The sequence below is a fragment of the Lepisosteus oculatus genome, chromosome 1 (genome assembly GCF_040954835.1).
Source record: "Lepisosteus oculatus isolate fLepOcu1 chromosome 1, fLepOcu1.hap2, whole genome shotgun sequence".
In the NCBI taxonomy this organism is placed as follows: domain Eukaryota; kingdom Metazoa; phylum Chordata; class Actinopteri; order Semionotiformes; family Lepisosteidae; genus Lepisosteus; species Lepisosteus oculatus.
The window spans coordinates 16,895,959-16,907,616 of record NC_090696.1 but is presented as its reverse complement, the minus strand read 5'-3'; the positions used below and the strand labels follow the sequence as shown (position 1 = coordinate 16,907,616).

The window sequence follows — 11,658 nt, the reverse complement described above, 5'->3', positions numbered from 1 at the left end:
TATTAAACTGCACTGTCAAGACACTGCAGCTCTGATAGGAGGGTCACTTTCTGGATTGGATTAGTCTAGATCTTCTTCCTGCTGTTTTCTTCTGTTTTCAGTGGACCAATTAAAACAGAAAATAAAGTAAAATGTTCCAACAGATTTGCCCTGATGCCCTACTGTATGGTACATCACTGCACCTACATCTTAAAACACTTACACATCTGATTTGTTAAAAACTGAAAAAGACCCTCCGGTAGTACACATTCTGGCTTTTGAGTTTGTTGCTGCAGGCAATATTGAAAGGTTTCTCATCTGGCAGAAGGGTCTAACCCAGTGCTATCTAATCCAGGTCATGGAGGGCCGGCGCGTCTGAAAGCGTTCAGTCTTGTCAGTGCTGAATGACCTAAATCGGCTGGTGATTTAAGCAATTTAACACCTTCTCTGTGCTCTGCTGGTTCTGCTGCTTTAGAAAACCTGCAGACACACAGGCCTCCAGGAACAGGGTGGACAGAACTCCCATCCACAGAACACTCAGTGCCAGTGCCAGGTCCTCAGAGAAGAGAAACACCTGATGTTATCAGGCATGAGCACCTTCTCTCTGACACTGCAGTTCCACTGTCATTTTTCTCACTGGGAATACAGGGAAAGTAATTCAGCGGGGCAGTGGAAGACCTGTGAATAAGGGACTAATTGCCTCTTGGGGTGGAACAGTACAGCTGCTCTGACGGTCATGGCCGGACGAGGGGCTGACCTCTTGTCTGTGATGACCAGTGCGGGGTTGACCCCCACCGAGAGCGAGGCCAGAGCAGTGACTGTGTCGTTCTCCTCCGTGTCGTGTTTCTGAGCCTCCAGGAAGGACAGACCCACTGTAGAGGCGAACCGCAGGACGGACTTCCAGTACTGACCTGAGAGAGGGAGAGACAAACACCGGGCTTAGGAACAACGCAGCACGGTACACACACTGGCAGACACGGTCACACACCCACATTTCACATGCACACGCACCCACATGCTCACAGATGCACATAAACATAAGCACACACACGCGCACACATTCTTGTAGACAGACACAGCATGGACTCCAAACGCATGACTGGAGTAGCAGTTTCTGTTCTTTAGAAGATGAGTCAAGACATGAATCAGTCTGTTCCTTTTAAAATGTTCAAAGACTGTAATTATTAAATGTGTTCAGTTGTGTCAGAGACACTGTAGGAATTGTTTCTATTTTTGAAAGCTTCAATATGGAAAACATTCCTTGGTTATGATTCTGTTGAAATATTGAAACTGCGAAGACTCATACAAGAGCATTTCCATACATATAGCAATTTGTTTCTGTGTAAGGCTTTGGCAAGTTTTTCTATTGTAAGCTTGTTTAGACAAAAAAGGCTAAGTGCAGATACCAGTAAAAGAAGGTCTATAAACCAGCAAGCAGTTGATAGAAGTAGCGCTGTAGCCTTAGCGCTCAGCTGGAACAAAACCAGCAGACACAGGAGTCACTCGGGAACAAAGCAGGGAGCCCCTGGTTTACAGCACATACAAGATGAATAAGGAACACTTGTATCCACTTTTGGAACACTGTGCAGGGAACTGCGTGTCCACGTGAGCGAGAGCTCTTGGTGATGCACTGGCGTCCAGTCCAGGGCGTGCTCCAGCTCACCGCGCCCCACTGAGCGCCCCACAAAGTGGTGACTGAAAACAGAAGGATGAGTGCCGGATGACAGAACCAGGGAGGCTCCTCTGTCTTTCCAGCCACCCGTTCAAAGCGACCCCTCCGCTAGCTTAAACCTTGTGAGAGCGGACCACTACATGCCCAAAAGCATAGCCACCTTCTCGCAGACCAGCTACTGTGAGCTGAGCAGGTGAACGTGAGCTAATGTATTTAACTTTAAACAAATTAAAAGAAATGATGGCCTGGTGCCTAGGAAAAGGCAGCCCTTCACCCTGTCAGACAGGGCTGGCAAAGAACCCTCCCGCAGAGGGCACTGGAGCAGACAAGCCTCACAGCCAGCCCTGCCTCTCTCACCCCAGCACAGCCTTCTCAATTCACATCTCCACGTATGTAAGTGTGTGTGTGTGTTCATGACGGATATAAAAGCACACATGCAAGCTCATTTTTCTCCATTAAGGACTGAATACTTGTGGCCGCAGTTTTAATTAAACATTTCAGAAACATTTGAGTGCAATCAGATGGGATCTTCGCCACCGCGCCAGCGTGCCTTTGAAGTTAATTGGAGTCAGGCGAGCTGCTGTAGGCGGAGAGTGTGCGCGCCGGTGTGTGTGTGTGGGGGGGGGGGTTGGGGGACGACGACTCACCCTGTACTTGCAGCACTCTCTCCAGCGAGCGCACCCCGTTAGCGCTGGGCCTCTTCCGCAGCACCTCCTGGGACAGGGGCTCCCCCTGCGGCACAGAACAGGGCTCAGACCCAGCACTCCTGGACAGCGCTCTCTCCAATGGGTACGAGCACGGCTAACGGTCTAACTGAAGTGGAAACGGCCCTCTCACCTTCATCAAGTTTCAAAAGCTACTATCTCCAGCCTACATCAAGAGCCTTCTCCAACTGCTTTTTACTACAAAGCAAACCCCCCAAAATTCTTGGCTGCTGCTCTGTTCTCATTTTTTATGAATGTAGTAGTGCATCTCTCTAGTGGTTAAACTTTGGAGTCCCACCCAAAGGGCTGTGGGTTCAAGGCCTGGGTGGGATGTGGCTGATATACCCTGAAGCAAGGTACGCAACTCAAACTGCTCCAGTAATCGTCCTGCTGAAAAGGTGGGCTGTCATTGCAAAGGAGAATTCGTTCTCATTTATCTAACTTTGAATAAAAGACTTATTTACCCTAACCCTAACCCATAAGGGGTGCAACGGAGAATTGAACAAACACAATTCCTCTCCCTCTGGAAGGGAGTCGTGCAATGCACACGGATGTCTGGAGGCAACTTGCAAACTCCATACAGACAGACAGAATTAAACCCATGACTCCTTGCAGTAGCAGTAATATTATTTAATGAAATTTTTATTACTATACAGTTTTTATCATATTTAAAGTTCTGTGTTAGTGCTCTGTGTTGGACAACCAGGGAATTAACTTGAATCTGGGTGTACTGTTAGGAAGTCACATACTGGAGCACATTTGGGATCTTTAATAGAACAGCCAGTCGGACTGCACTACAAAGACATTCCAGTGGTACAAAGTGAGAACTTCAACTACTAAAAAACCTACCGAGATACTTAATAAATGATTTTGAATGTGGCTGCTGTGTAAATAGATGTGGAGAATGATGTTTTGTTTTTCAAACAGTGTTAGATTTCAAGCTGGCAGCCTGGGAGTGATTTTTAAATTTAAAGAAAAAAAGAAAAACAATCCAGAGTACCACTCACGCCAACTACAGAAAGAGGCACTTCAGATGGAGTCAGATTAAAATAAGCACCTCCAAACACAGTGAGCGCTCACAGCAGTTTTCACTGTGCCTGCATCAGGGCCTGCCTGGTGTACAAGACCACATCTTCGAATGTTCCTGTGGTTTGGTCCTCTCTTTATGGTGCAGCAACGCTGTGTGGAAGATGGTCTGCTTTAAAGCAAAGGGGGCCCCATCTCATGGACACCCTGAGACAACCACCCTTCCTCCCACCGCGCTCCCCCACTCACCTCATTGCCCAGCAACGCGTTGACGCAGGCCTCCGAGGCGTCGCAGATGGCCGTCAGGTCGTGGCCCCCCTCCAGCGCGAGCACCAGCCTCCCCCCGGCCAGCCGCATCAGCTGCCGCGTCAGGAATCCGAAACCTGCGTGCACAGGTAAGGTCACCACACGGCCCGGGAACCGACCCAGAACACCCCAACCCCAGCCTGGGAAACCCCAACCCAGAACACCCCAACCAACCCCAGCCTGGGAACCGACCCAGAACATCCCAACCAACCCCAGCCTGGGAACTGACCCAGTAACACCCCAACCCCAGCCTGGGAACTGACCCAGTAACACCCCAACCCCAACCTGGGAACCAATCCAGAACACCCCAACCCCAACCCCAGCCTGGGAACCCCTAGGCAGCCTGCCTGCTGCTGTGCACCAGTGCAGAAGCTCAGAATGAGCTTGAAGACAGGCCAATGTCTACAGATGGCGAAACGTTATAATGAAGGGGTAGGTGCTCGCGTTGACCGAACACATTTTTGGGAATGCTCTGATCTTGTACGCTGGAAAGTGACACGCAGTTTAGTGCATTTGAAGAGTTCGTTTACATTTCTATCTGAAACAGTTTTCTGTGACATTTGTAGAGGTGTTCATGCCTTTCAGGTTTGCAGTGATGTCAGACTAGGGCCTGCTCTCCTGCAGGGAGCTGTGGCGTTCACAGCTGTCTGAAACACTCAATGGCTCTGACAGGTGGGTGTGCCAGAGGACCATGGCTGCAAGCCATATCATCATGCAGCTCCCAAATGGCAACCCGCTGAAGCTCAGCAGGTGTGAGCCTGGTCAGTACCTGGATGGGAGACCTCCTGGGAAAAACTAAGGTTGCTGCTGGAAGAGGTGTTAGTGGGGCCAGCAGGGGGTGCTCACCCTGTGGTCCATGTGGGTCCTAATGCCCCAGTGACGGGGACACTTTACTGTAAAAAAGGCACCATCCGGACTCTCTGTGGTCATTAAAACTCCCAGGGTGTTTCTTGAAAAGAGTAGAGGTGTCACTTGGCGTCCTGGCCACATTTCCCTTTGGCCTTTACTGATCATGGCCTCCTAACAATCCCCATCTCTGAACTGGCTTCATCACTCTGTTCTCCTGCCCGCTGATAGCTGATGTATGGAGTACTGGTAAACTATGGCTGCTGTCCAGGTGGCTGCACACCAGTAGTGGTGGAGGGGCGTCCCCATTACCTGTAAAGTGCTTTGAGTGGAGTGTCCAGAAAAGTGCTATATAAGCGTAAGAAATTATTATTATTATTATTATTATTATTGTTTTATATTTAACTGTTGACAGTTATGCATGCTGGTTGCATATCCACATAATTACTTGTGCAACTAAGAAGGACTGTCCATCTAAGTGTTTGACCAACAGGTGTCCACTACCATGGGGAGGCATACAGGCCCACACCCACTCCCACACTGCTCTGGGATGCACAGCCACAGAGACAGACCCCCCCTTGCTGGGGAGGACCAGTGAATCCGCTAACCCACTCACTGCTAATGAGTTCAATGTGTTCATGTAATTACAGCAATTCAAGAGAATATATGGCTTCTGATGTATGAATGTTAGTAGGATGTCTATTAAAAGGAAATATTGCTATTTATGAATGTCAGTTTGTTTATGGAGTTTTTTTGAATGGCAGTACTTTAATCTGTGCAATTTCATGGACTAGCATTACATTCTAGATGACAGTCTACTGCTTACTAAATGGTGAAATAGTTTTCCGTCATGAAAAACTGAACCCGTGCTGTAAAACTCCCTCCTTATAGATCACGTTTCCTACTGCATACAAGCGTTCTCCAATATAAATCGTACACACTAAGGGAAACGTTCGGAACGTGCTGAATGTACTGACATTTTGCAGACACCTGGTAACCTCCAAGAGGCGGGGGGTGACCTTCGGCAGCATCAAACCCGGACGACACAAGGACCACGTCAGGGGAGAACTCCTGGGCAATGGGCATCACCACAGTCCTGCAAACAGGACAGCAGAGAAACCGGTCAAGCTGAGAACACGTCAGCTCCCAGCTCCACTCAAATCCATCCTGACCTGGGGAAAAAAGATTATTGAAGGCAAAAGAAACGGGAAGCATCTTTGCAGTCAGGGCCTGTTTCCCATCCTTTAATGCTTATTATCATTGAATCACAGGGCAAAGACCCTCAGCCAAGACGGCTTATGAGGTTTCTAATGGGCTGTGACAGTGAAGGCACTCAGGCATGCCTGAATGACTGCTTTATTTGACCAAGAAAGAAGGGGAACCTTTGTAATGCACAACTAAAAAAAAAACAGTTCAAAGTTAAAAAACCCTGGGCTGCAGCTTTTGTTTTGACCACCGAGGGGCACTGTGTGCAACCGAAGTCCTACTGTATATCGAGCCCACAGAAGCGGATATCCCGATCAGGAGGCGTGATCCACCCTCTGCAAGTTGTTTTCTCTCTCGGAATTTAGTTTAGACACACGTAACACAAGATCTTTACACTCAGTTCGAGATCTAGATCGAGATCAACATCCCCACCCACCCCCAGCTCTGCCACCGCCTAGACCCGGGTTGTGGGGTGATGCCCTCCCTGCTGTTTTCGGGCCTGCTCCTGCGGCGACGGGCGAGCCTGCCAGTGATTTACAGAGCGCTCCGTTTGATTTCCTCCAAGCGCCGAGTTCAAAGCTCTCCGCCTCCGTCTGGTTCCTATTTAGAGCTTGCCGTCTTCTCACGTCATTGTCAGTTCCATAGAACCCCATCTGAAATCTATTAGGCTTAATTATCCTGCTTTGGATTCTCTAAGCCAAACACCCTCCCCCCCCCCCCATTCCATCTTAAACCTCCCCACCCCCCTTCTAGACCAATAAACCAACCCACATTGACTGGAATAGCTCAATAGCTGCAAGTGAGCACGGGGAAGGAGAGCTCATTACAGATCACTTGGGGGCTGAGGGGGGGGGGGGGGGGGTTAGAGCCGAAACTGTTATTGTTTACAGATGTCCTGGGTCCCTTGCCATGCTATTCTTTCATGCGTTGTCCCTTGGGTGGTAAAGAAAGGGAAGTGGGTCCTGCCAACTGCCTGCCATTGTTCTCCGAGAGCTCGGCACTCTTTCCTAGGGACTGCAGCTGTGCTGCCGATCCTGCGGCCGACTTGGGACGCTGGAGACCCCACATCTGAAGCCATGAGTCCCCTGAGATTATAGACGCAAACTCAAAATGCCGAGTCTCCAAGCTTCCACAGCACCGAGCACAAATAACTCCACTGGAGAGCGACACTTGGAATAGCAGCAGGTCAATAATTCGACAGAGAATATACAGATATTTCTATATAGAATATATACTGTAGATTCATATAGTTGCTTTTAATAACCTGTGAGATCAATCAGTGACTCTAGCGCTGCACACAAGTACTATTTGCTACCGATCTGACAAAACAAAAAACTTGCAAAATGGAAAGAAGGTGGAATTTAAAGAGAAACAAAATATAAAACTCCAATTTCAATGACATACAGCACAAAGCTGAATGGAAAGGATAGAACAGAAACTCCAGGAATACAAAACGATTATAAAAAAAAGTATGCAGAGGAGACATGAGCTCTGTGAATCACTGAAACACTGTGAAGGGTTTGGGAAGGGAGCTCTTCCAGCCACTCCTGTAATGTTTTGCTGTGTCTAAGATGAAGGCCTTGCGCAGAACACTCAGAACCTACAAACCCCAGTTCTGCGTGCTGTGTTCGGCAGGCTGTGTGCACCATCGTTGTGACCCCACCCTCTGCGCCAGCTGCAGCTCACCTGAAAGCAGCCAGGTACTCCGCGTCCCCCATGGGAGGGTCCAGACCGCCTGTCCATGCCACGTTGACATTGAAGCCCACCCCAGGACCAGTGCCCACCTGAAAAACACACACGAATCCGGATTGGTGATGCCCTCATCAGAGAAGGAAACTGGGAACGTACTGATCCACAACGCAGGGACTCCGCTGATTAATTTGTTTTGGATCTTTTGGAATTGAGCACTGTGCAGGACAAACCGCTGGCCTCTCTCACTCCAACAGGACAGACCTGGCTAGCAGACTGTACAGGTGATTTAGAGTCTGAGAGACGGAGGAGATGTACTGTATAAGCAACACTGCAGGAATGACAGCCCCCTCTTGAAACCCTAGTCTTATAGTAGGACAGCTCGACGTTTTATTTTTCTCACCCATTCTTTTTATGCTGTCCATCTTGCCCACGGCTCTTCCCCCTGACGAGGGTAGACAGTGTGGGCAAGAATGTCCAGACACTTGACTCACCAGGAGAAATGTGCCTGATCTCATCATTTCAGCAAAACAGCTTTGTAAACTGAAAAATATCATAAGCTGGTGAAGGTCAGGGAAGAGCTCAAGTTCCTTGTGTTACATTAGTGTTTCTCACCAAGCTCTTTCCTGGAAGGGATATTTCATTATATCTTTACTAGATTAGATTATTACCCATTATTAGGGGGGGCAATCTGATGTACAACATGTGTTTTTCTTAGAAAACATACAGAACTTCCTTTCTATCTAAATACACATGCAGTATATAATTAAAGTGAGCAAGAGCACTCCATGCATGTTCTTTACTATTACAAACAGTGAAAAAAACAATCTGGTGTTGGTGTGAGCTTTTTTTGTGTACTACGTGTGAGCTGCTGATTAAATGAATTTTCATGAGAATATTTCTGCTTTCTGGATGGGAACTGCCAGCAGAGGTTGGCTAAAAAAAGCATGGCACTGCCTGGGAGCAAACGCAGAGAGGCCCCCAGAGGTGACCTCTCTCTCACGGACGTGGGCTGCAGACAGGGTCCTGGGTTTGACCACAGAAGGCCTCAAGGCTCCCTAGAGGCGCTTCAAAGCATCACAGCGCCACCCGCCTCTCCCCACCACAGCCGGAGGTGAAACAATGAACGAGACTCGTGGCTCCTTTAACGGATGCCTTCAAATCCAGCCGTGCCCCGAAAGGGCTGGGGGATATTACAGGCAACCTTTTCCAGCTTTTTGATATTCCACATGGGCAGGATGCAGACACAAACAGAAAGCACATGATCCCTGCTCCGTGCAGCCAACTCCCCGAGACACTGACATTCCTTTTTTTCTCCCCACCCCCCCAGAAGTCTTAGAGAAGTGGAACCACATTGTGAAAGAAGCATCAGCTCTGCAGCACTGGATGTTACAAAAACCCATACAGGATGAAGTCAAAGGTGGTGGTGGGGGGGGTCTCACCTCAGTTGGGCCCCCACTCCCGGGGAAGAAGTTCCCATCGTCATAGCGATGGAGCGAGATGTACAGCACGCTGGGGTCGTTGTAAAAGACCTCCTGGGTACCGTTGCCATGGTGCACATCCTGGACACATCAGAGATGAAAAAAGAATGAATGAACAACCCCTCTGTTTGGCGTCTGGCCTTTCCTCATCACCGGGAAGCAGCCTGGGCTATACTCTCCAAAACTCTCCAGAGGTATCTGTGAGTGAAGTGGACAGTCATCAAAAACAAATAGCAGAAACCAGAGCGATTAAATCCGGTATCTGGCATTAGCATCAAGAGTGGAGTGCGACTGCAGCATAAACAGCTTCTCCCTGCTGATGCACGGTGACTCACAATAAGTTTGAAGATGTCCCAACGCACCTGCTGCATTTTTCTGTAATTCAGATATGGGTTTGGAGTTAATAAATCAAGCCCGGAGCATGCACCGGAGGATTAGAAGAGCTGGAAATGGTAGGAAAGGTTGGAGGTTGGAAAAAGGCTGCTACGAAACGTGAACAACTATGTTGGGGGTTTCCCAGTGGCTCGACCAGTAAGGTTTCCAGCCCTGAGTTGTATGAACCAGGCGACACAGGTTTGAGTTTTCCCATGTTGTTGGCGAAGAACGTGCCCCTCCATTCATCGGCGCCGAACCTCCTGGACTGTGCTGTGTAGGCTGAGATGTGTTAAAAGTGGAAATAAAATAGCTAAAAATTGGAAAGCTTTGATCCAGACCTGCACTGGAAAAGTAGTAAATAGGTAATGGACAGGAGTGTGTGTTTGCACGAGTACGCAGACATGAGTGTTTACACAAGTGCACAGACACAAGTGTGCGTTTGCATGAGTACACAGATATGGGTGTGCATATGTCGAGTACGTGGACATGAGTGTATGTTTTCTTCAGTACATGGACACAAGTGAGTTTTAAAATGAATAGGAAGTTTGAAATGTTTGTTTGCACAAGTCTGTGGACTCGGTTGTGTGTTTACACAAATAGGAGGTTACGAGTGTGTGTTTGCACGAGTGTGCAGACAAGAGTGTGTGTTTGCATGAGCATGCGGACACAAGTACGACCGTCTCACCCAGTCCACGATGAGAATCTTGCTGGCACTCAGTTTCTGCTGGAGCTGTTTGGCGGCGATGGCCACTGAGTTGAAGAAGCAGAATCCCCTGGGGAATAGAGACACAATAAGAGAGAGAGGATGGGGTGGTGGGGGGGGGGGGAGAAAAAGGACAGCACAGTCAGCAAAACAAAACACAAGGGAGACATAAATCAACTGCTGCCCCCACTCCCCAACCACCTTCATTACCATCCCATAAATATCCATTTAAAGCAGAGTGAGACTGACATCATTACAGCACATCTGGTCCTGGTTAGGACTTGAAACATGCAGATGATCCAGATTAAGGACCTCGTGTTCAGAGACAGGTGATCAACAAGCTCCTATAAAAAACTGGTAGCAGCCTCCCCCACCCATTCCTGAGCCCTGTCTCCCTCCTCCTGAGGCAGGGGCTAGTCCTACCAGACAGAGGGAGAGCTACCAGTTGACGCCATGGCTGTGCATCAGGAATAACATGACCTTGCCTTAGAGAGTGCTCCTGCAGTAAGGTCTGTGTGAGAGAGCTGTGGTGTGAAGGTCAGCAACTCCCTGTGCATCTTGGCAGTAAGCTGCTCACTGTGCCTTGAGGCTGCCTGCTTTAATGAGAGCTAGGTGTTGGCTAAGCAGCTGCATATCCTATAACCCTGGTTGTGGGGCACTGTAGCATACTGGGCAAGTCTCTGGACTTATAATTAATAGGCTGTGGGTTTGAGTCCTTGCAGCAGACACTGCTGTTGAACCCTGAGTGAGATACTTCACCCCAGTTGCTCTAGCCCTAATCTGTATGAATTTGCTGGGGGTGGGCTCTGTGGTACACTGACATCCCGACTAGGGAAGGGGGCGTCATGTGCTCTCTGTTCACTGAGCGCCACGCACACCAGGCTAGGCTGAGGCCCAAGGCCTGCTCCCCCTAGTGCTTCTTGTAAAATGGGCCTGGGAAAGTTAAGTCCCCAAAGTTCAAGCACTGCAGCTACACACATCAATCGATGCTCCAGGTAAGACACCAGGGATTTGATAGATTTTAATTGTTCTTGGTGCTGTGTCCCCAGCGCACTTTGACCTCTGCATGTATGGCTGGAAGCGAGTAGATGACTCACATGGGGCTTGAGTGGTCCGCGTGGTGTCCTGGTGGTCTGACGACTGCAAAACCGTTCTGTTGGGGAGGGGGAGAGAAAGTGCTTATTAATACACTCTGGCCCATTTAGACATGAGGAGGAGGATGAAGCAGAGCGTTAAGCATTCATATGGATGTGATCCTAGGAAGTGAAAAAAACACAACATGTAAAAAAACCCTTGAAAGCTCTTTAAGCACAACCCAATAGGGATAGCTCTGTGCCGCTGACCTGATGAAGGTGGCCTGCTCTTGTAACGGATTAGGGAGAAACAGGAGTGTGTGGTCTTTGTGCACGGTTTTCTCCTGTGTTGCGCAACACTGATGTTTGTCAGAGTTCGAATCTCGGGTGGGGATACACTGTGAAAGGCACTCAGCAGTACGAAAATGGCACATGCATTGGAACTGAGATTGCATCCTTTGTCAATCTGCCAAATGAAATGATGACAACCTAGAAGAATCTCCTGAGACCATAGGGAAAAACATTTTAGGCAAGCCTTAAGAGGGGTCTGGTAATTAAATTTTAAATTGCCCCCCTGGGGATGAATAAAATATTTTGA

At 48.7% G+C, this 11,658-nt stretch overlaps 1 protein-coding gene across 9 annotated transcripts in view; it reads right to left on the bottom strand.

Annotated features, from left to right (window-relative positions):
* hdac7a (histone deacetylase 7a) overlaps nucleotides 1–11,658 on the bottom strand; it is a 131,643-nt gene that overhangs the window by 3,487 nt on the left and 116,498 nt on the right. For all 9 annotated transcript variants that reach the window (XM_069182906.1, XM_069182859.1, XM_069182948.1 and 6 more), the window contains 8 exons: nucleotides 11,085–11,140; nucleotides 9,970–10,057; nucleotides 8,871–8,990; nucleotides 7,426–7,523; nucleotides 5,511–5,629; nucleotides 3,631–3,764; nucleotides 2,299–2,383; nucleotides 737–890 (listed from right to left, as the gene is read on the bottom strand). In XM_069182906.1, coding sequence (XP_069039007.1) covers nucleotides 737–890; nucleotides 2,299–2,383; nucleotides 3,631–3,764; nucleotides 5,511–5,629; nucleotides 7,426–7,523; nucleotides 8,871–8,990; nucleotides 9,970–10,057; nucleotides 11,085–11,140 — 854 coding nt within the window. The remainder of the gene's footprint in view (nucleotides 1–736; nucleotides 891–2,298; nucleotides 2,384–3,630; nucleotides 3,765–5,510; nucleotides 5,630–7,425; nucleotides 7,524–8,870; nucleotides 8,991–9,969; nucleotides 10,058–11,084; nucleotides 11,141–11,658) is intronic.